This window comes from Panthera uncia, assembly GCF_023721935.1.
Source record: "Panthera uncia isolate 11264 chromosome A3 unlocalized genomic scaffold, Puncia_PCG_1.0 HiC_scaffold_11, whole genome shotgun sequence".
In the NCBI taxonomy this organism is placed as follows: domain Eukaryota; kingdom Metazoa; phylum Chordata; class Mammalia; order Carnivora; family Felidae; genus Panthera; species Panthera uncia.
The window spans coordinates 26,393,843-26,400,169 of NW_026057578.1; the positions used below are offsets into that span (position 1 = coordinate 26,393,843).

The 6,327-nt window shown below is 56.9% G+C and overlaps 1 protein-coding gene across 4 annotated transcripts; it reads right to left on the minus strand.

Annotated features, from left to right (window-relative positions):
• Positions 1 to 306: 306 nt before the first annotated feature.
• On the minus strand, positions 307 to 5,788 carry LOC125936705 (cytochrome c oxidase subunit 4 isoform 2, mitochondrial). Of its 4 annotated transcripts, none has more exons than XM_049650969.1 (5): positions 5,693 to 5,788; positions 4,492 to 4,573; positions 2,744 to 2,908; positions 1,825 to 1,956; positions 307 to 553 (listed from the first exon to the last, which is right to left on the minus strand). In XM_049650969.1, exons 2-5 carry the CDS (start codon positions 4,571 to 4,573, stop codon positions 417 to 419), a joined length of 516 nt encoding a protein of 171 aa, XP_049506926.1. In that variant the 5' UTR covers positions 5,693 to 5,788; the 3' UTR covers positions 307 to 416. The 4 variants fall into 4 exon arrangements, with proteins under 4 accessions (XP_049506926.1, XP_049506925.1, XP_049506928.1 ...); XM_049650968.1 differs by having other exon boundaries at positions 5,610 to 5,697; XM_049650971.1 differs by lacking the exon at positions 5,693 to 5,788 and adding an exon at positions 3,231 to 3,319 and having other exon boundaries at positions 4,492 to 4,553.
• Between the last annotated feature and the right edge of the window lie 539 nt (positions 5,789 to 6,327).

Genomic DNA, 6,327 nt, shown 5'->3' on the forward strand with positions numbered 1-6,327 from the left:
ATGGCCTGGGTTAATACCTGGCACACAGTAGGTGCTCAATAAATATTTGTTAATTGACTGAATAAAGGAGTGTATTTGCCTTTGCTCAAGCCACTCCCTCCACCTGGAAAACCTTCCCTTCCCCTTCCTCCCTTTCCTAATGCCACATACCTGTTAAGACTCAGCCCTAGTCCCTACTCTTCCATGAAGCCCTCCCTGACTACCTGGGCTCTGGGCCCCCAGAGGTGGCTTATTCCTGTCCTTCCCTCACTACACTGCTTGATTTTAGATGTAATGAAGGGTTTGTGGCAAGTAAAGAGGTGGAGATTGAAGGCAGAAGAGAACAGGCCAGCTTTATTGGGATTAAGAGGAGGAAAGGGCCGTCCACAGGCTCTGGGCCAGGGTGGAGCTGCAGGGACAGCAGCCAGGATGCCATGTCACTTCTTCCACTCCTTCTTCTCATAGTCCCACCGGGAGGCCAGCCCTTGCACGGGGTTGCCCTTCATGTCCAGGATGCGCTGGAGCTGCTGGGCCTTCCACTCATCCGTCAGGGTGACGGGCTTCTTAGGGAACACTGCGGGGAAGGCACGGGTGGGGGGACAAAGGCATTTTAGATGCCTCGAGGTGTGCATCAGGGAAGGTCTGGGGGCAGAGCTCCCTACACAGCTCATACCTTACTTCCTGGTCCATTTGTCCCTGAGGCTGACCCGGCCTGCCTGAGTCACTGGTACTTTCTACCCCCCAGTGTGTGGTAAAGAAGGAAAATATCTTTATGGGCACCTCTTAGCCCCAAACACTGGGCTAGGATAAATTTTTTCCCAAAGGCTCTCTCATTTCATCCTCAAGCAAAGCGGGAATTCACATCACACTCTCGCAGAAGAAGAAAGAAGGTGAGGCCATCAGAGGTGAGGTCAGCTGGCACAGAGACTGCCAGCTCTTCCCCAACATCCCCTCCCTTCTTCCAGAGTAGTGCCTCTCCAACCTGAGTGGGCAGCAGAATCACTCTGGGGGGCTTGTTAAAACACAGATTGCTGGGCTCCACCCTCAAAGTGTCTGACTTGGTAGATCCAGACTGGGGCTGAGAATGTGCATTTCTAAAAGTTCCCAAGTGATGGTGTTGGTCCAGGGTCTCACACTCTGAGAATCACTCTTCAGTAGTAATAGACAGCTGGGCATGTGACGGCCTCGCTGAAAACTACACTTCCCAGCTTCCCTTGTGGCTAGACCCAGTCATGTGATCGCTTCTAGCCAACGGGTGGTGAGCAGAAGTGGCGTGCGCAACTTCTGGACCTTAAAGAGGTCTCTCTTCTCTCTTCTTGGGTGGAATGTAGGCATTAATGGCTGGAGCTGGGGCAGCCACCTTATCAAGAAGAAAGCTTCACGTTAAGGATGGCAGAGCAGTATGACAGAAGGAGCCTGACACTGCAGTCTCGATACTCCCCCAAGCCTTTTTTGTGAGAGAGGAACAAAACCTGTATCTTGTTTAAGCTCTTGTATGTTGGTGACTCTTTGTTACAGAAAAATCCATGGCTAATAACAGCAATCAGTAACATTACCATTCATGATTATGTGCCAGACGCTGGCTTTCGGCTCTCTCATTAAATCCTCACAAACCCTGTGATGTGGGCACTGTTATTTTCATTTTACAGGCAAGGGAATTGAGGTCCAGAGAGGCAGAGCCCCTACGTCCCAACCGAGGCAGCTGTGCTCTGCCCTTCACCCTACACCTCTTTGGGGGACTTTTCAAAACTCTTCAGACGAGTTGCCTTATAAGAGCGTGGCTGGTGGCTCTGACCACAAGGGCGCGGCCCCGGGCGGTAGCGAGGGGGGGTTGTTGCCACTCACCATAGATCCGCTGCCACCAAATCATCAGAGCTGTGAATCCAAAAAAGAAGAAGACACAGCCCATCACTGTCTTCCACTCATTGGAGCGACGGTTCATCTCCGCGAAGGTCTCATGGAACTGGAGCCGGTACACTGGAGGCAGATGAGGGGTGAGGAGGTAGGGGTCTCGGGCGCATGGATTCTGAGGACCCTGGACCAAGTCTTGGCCTCAGGGATTCCCAGCCTCCCCGTCCCTGAAGCAGGTGTTGTCCATTCAGCAGATTCTTATTGAACATCGACCGTATGCAAAGCATGGCCAGAAGCAGGCTCCAAATAGGAGTCCTTCGGGGGCACCTCTGGTGGGCAGGACTTGGGATCGCACATCCCTCCTGTTTCCCGGGGTCAGGCCCCTGCTCTCCCACCCACCTGCCTCTCTGCTCCTTCCCCCCACACCACTCAGCGATGCCCACACTTTCCTGCTCCTACATCCCTCTCCATGCTACTCCCACTCCCAGGCAGCACCCTCGTCCTTATCATTCAAGGCCAGCCAGAATGTGCCCTCCTCTGAAAGGCCCGCCAGGATTCCATGTCTCTCTCCTTCCGGTCCTCACAACCCCCTGGACACACCTCGCCCTAGCTGCAAAATTCATATTACGGTTATCTGGGTTTGTGTCAGTTCCCCCACTGGCCTGAGAGCACCCTGAGGGCAGGAACCATCTGGGTGATTCACTCCTGTATCCCCAGCATCACCTCGCATCTGACTGTGCACAAATAGTTGAATGAATAAGAGAATAGATGAACAAAGGGATAAACTTCACCCCTCAGGTATGAGTTCAGGCGTTCAGGGGTTTCTGGCTGTCTTGAGTGGGGGCCCTTCTTTTCAAAGTCAACCCCCCCCCCCCCCCCCCCCCCCCCCCCCCCCCCCCCCCCCGATACCTACAGGCCACCTTCTCGTCATGGGTCAGCTGGGTCCAGCTGCCCTTCTCTTTCTCCTTCAGGGCCCGCTGCTCAGCGTTGAGCTCTGTGCAGAAGGGCTCATCGGGCATGGGGTAGGAGCGCTGGGCATGGTAGTTAGTGTAGGGGGGCATCTTCTCCTTGCTGTGGGCTGCAGGTACAACAGAAGAGCTACATTCAGGCTGCACCTGGGACATCCCAGCTCTAACCATAATATTAAAAAAGAGGGCTGCACCGGGGCGTCTGGGTGGCTCAGTTGGTTAAGCATCCCACTTCGGCTCAGGTCATGGTCTCATGGCTCGCCAGTTCGAGCCCCGCATCGGGCTTTCTGCGGTCGCCACGGAGCCGGCTTCGGCTCCTCTGTTTCCACCCCTGCCCCCTCTCTGCCCCTCCCCTGCTTGCTCTCCCTCTCTCTCAAAAATAAATAAACATTTAAAAAAAAAAAAAGAGGGCTGCATTTATTGAGCACTTACTGTGTGCCAGGAGCCACTCTAAGGCCTTCAGGTGAATTGACTCATTTACTCCGCGTCACTCTGAGCCAGGCGAGACTGTTATCTGTCTACTTTACAGACAGAGAAACTGAACAGCTAAGTGACTTGCTGTAACTCACAGAGCGAAAAGGAGCAAGGCAGCCCCTCTGGGTTCAAACCTTGTGCTCTCTGGGAAGAGGTGAGGTGAGGAGGGCATGGCAGGCAAAGGCAACGGTGGGACGAAGGCTGAGGGAGATGAGCCTGACGTGGCGGATGTACACCTGCTCTGCAAACTGTAAAGCGCCAGCCGCGTGCCTTTGACCACCGGTCAAGGGCACGGCTTTGCAGTCAGCTGCGTTTGAACTCCTACTCCACCCACCCCAGCTCCAGCGAGCCCCTTGACCTCACTGTGCTTCAGTGTCCTCATCTGGAAAGCGGGGACAGTAAGCTCCCGCCGCACGCTGTCGTGGGCAGCCTCAAGATAATATACTTGAAAGGGTTAGCGCCGCGCCTAGCAGCGGACGCTAGGTCAATTCCACTGCTAGAGGGCCGTTTTATGACTGGCTTCCTTCCTAGAAGCTTTCCCTGGTGGCTAAGCATCAAGGGCTCCGTGTGGGTGTCCAGGGTGTCCAGAGCAAGGCTGGGCACCAGGAGGGTCTCCATCAAGCTTCTGTTTATTGTCACCAGAGGTGCCCACATGGAGGGCATTGGTACCACCTTGCCAGGACAGTGCTGGAACTGCTTTGGGCTCTTTTAACACCTAGGCCTCCGGGCCTCAGTTTGTTCATCTGAAAAATGGAGATAACAGCCCAGCATCCACCTCACACGGTTGCTATGAAGACTGAGTGTTTTAGTCTGTGTGAAATGTTGATCACAGCTTGGGGCACATAGTAAGGGCTCAGTGAACGTTATCCGTTATTCTCCGGAGGGTCAAGAAGGCCCTTCTGCTATGTGGCTGAAGTCTCTCCTGCTTTAGGCCTCTTTTTTCTGAATAGGGTCTGGAAAGGAGGTCCAAGGTCCCATCAGCACACTCCACCTCAGGACACAAAGGCCCTAGGAGCCCAGGGTGTGGGGGTCAGGCCCCGAGGAAGCTTGGGGTGGAAGGGGACCCTGTCAAATGTGAGCTCCAGATCCTGGAGGCATGTGGCCCAGGCCCAAGGGGTGGGATTGTGGAAAACAGTCTAGGGCAGGCCCAGGGCAGCTGACAAGCAGGAGCCCACCCTTAGCCTTGGAGTTGGACAGGGGTGGGGTGTGCGGGTCTTACCAGCGCTTCCCGGGCTGTGTATCTGCCGCATCCTGGGTCCTCCTTTCCTTAGCACCAAGCTCCAGACAGCTCTGAAGAACATCTGTGTGTGTGTGTGTGTGTGTGTGTGTGTGTGAGTCCTGCCCCACATTGCCCTCTGCCCCTGCCCTCAGGGCCCAGATACAGAAACCCTTTTTCACAGGTGGTGGTGGGGCCCGTCTGTGGATTTCAAGGTCACCCTCATGCCCCTGACCCTTCCACTTTTGTCTGCGATCCTGGTGGGGGGAGATGGGGGTCCTAGACATTTGGAGCCCCCCTCGGGAGACCTCAGTGAACCATCTGAGAAGTGGGAGGAGGCCTAACTCCCGGAGGCAGGGTCCCAGCGGTTTGGCGCTGTGGGCCAGGGTTCTGGTCCCAGCTCCAGCTCAGCCAGGCCAAGTTGGGAAACCTCCCTGGGCTGTTTGCTCTCCCTCCCTGAGGAAACTGGGTGGGAGTCCAGGTAGGGAGGGAGCAGGGCCTGGGGCTACCTCTCTTCCTCACAGGGCCATCTGCCAAGGTCTCTGCACAGAAGGTCTGGCCCCCACCCCTTCCTCCCTAATTGGCTGCCTACGTGCTCACAAAGCCTGCTCTGCGGTGGATCTGGTGGGGGAAGGGGACAGGCTGAGCCCAAGCCCCCACCCCCCAGGGAAGTCTCAGAGTCTGGCTCCCATGGGGGTGGGGAGGGGCTTTAGAGGAGGACAAGGACCAAAGTGGGTCAGAGGGAGGAAGAGGAGCACACGTTTTGGGGAGAGGAAGGGGGTATTTCACTTCTGGAAAGAAAAAGCACACTCCCCTCCCCCGCTTCCCGCATCTGGGGAGAGAGAGGGGCACCCAACAGAGAGAAGGAGGGGGTGTACCATGTGTGGTGAGAGGGGGCCCCCACATCTGGGAAGGAAGGGCTCCTGTCTGTAAGTGGGGAGCCCCACATTTGAAGAGAGGGAAGGAGTCATCTACATTTGGGGAAAGAGATGGCGCCCCACATTCGGAGAGAGGGTAATTCCCAAGGAGTCCTCAACTCTCAGCTGCCAGGACCCGCCCCCCCCCCCAACCATCCCCCGCTCCTGACCCTACTCGATGGCAGGGACCACACGGATCCTCACCGGTGGCGAAAGCAGGGGTCCAAGCGGCCGCATCCCTCACCCGCCAGCCTTGGGCAGCCAGGCTCTCCCACCCACTCACTCACCTCCCTGCTCAGCGCAGCGAGCTAGGTCAGCCCAACAAGTAACGGAGAATGGGCGGCAGAGGGACCAGAGCGCGGGCGCCCGCCCCCAGGCCCGCCCTACAGCCTTTCCCAAGGCCAACCCCTGCGTGGGAACGTCCTGCCTCAGCGGGGCGTGGGAGCGCCCAGCCCGCGTCCCTGGAGACACCCGGCCCCCCCAGCCCAGGGAGGGGGGGCCGCGGAGTGAGTCCCCGCCTCAATTTCCCCGCCCGCGGGGGTCCTGCCTCTGGAGACCCACAGCTGACAGCGCCCAGGACCCAGCTGGCGGGGTGTCCTGGGCCGGCCCAGCCCTCTGACTCTGGTAGTCCCAGGAGCTGAATCACCCTCCCTCCGCACCTTTGCTCATTGCCGGTTCTTTGCACTTGGAATGCTCTCTTAGTGACTTTGCCGAGACCCAGTCTTGCCAACTTTCCAGCCCAGGCTCAATGCTTCCTGCTCCAGCAAGCCCACAAACATCTAGAATCTGGGAGCTGGTCTGTGGTATACCTGCCACCCTGCTCCCATGCCGCCAGATACCCTGTGGGGGTGAATAAAAGCCTCCCTCTGGTGTTCAAATCTTAGCTGTGTGGCCCTTAACAAGTGGCCTAACCTCTTAGGCC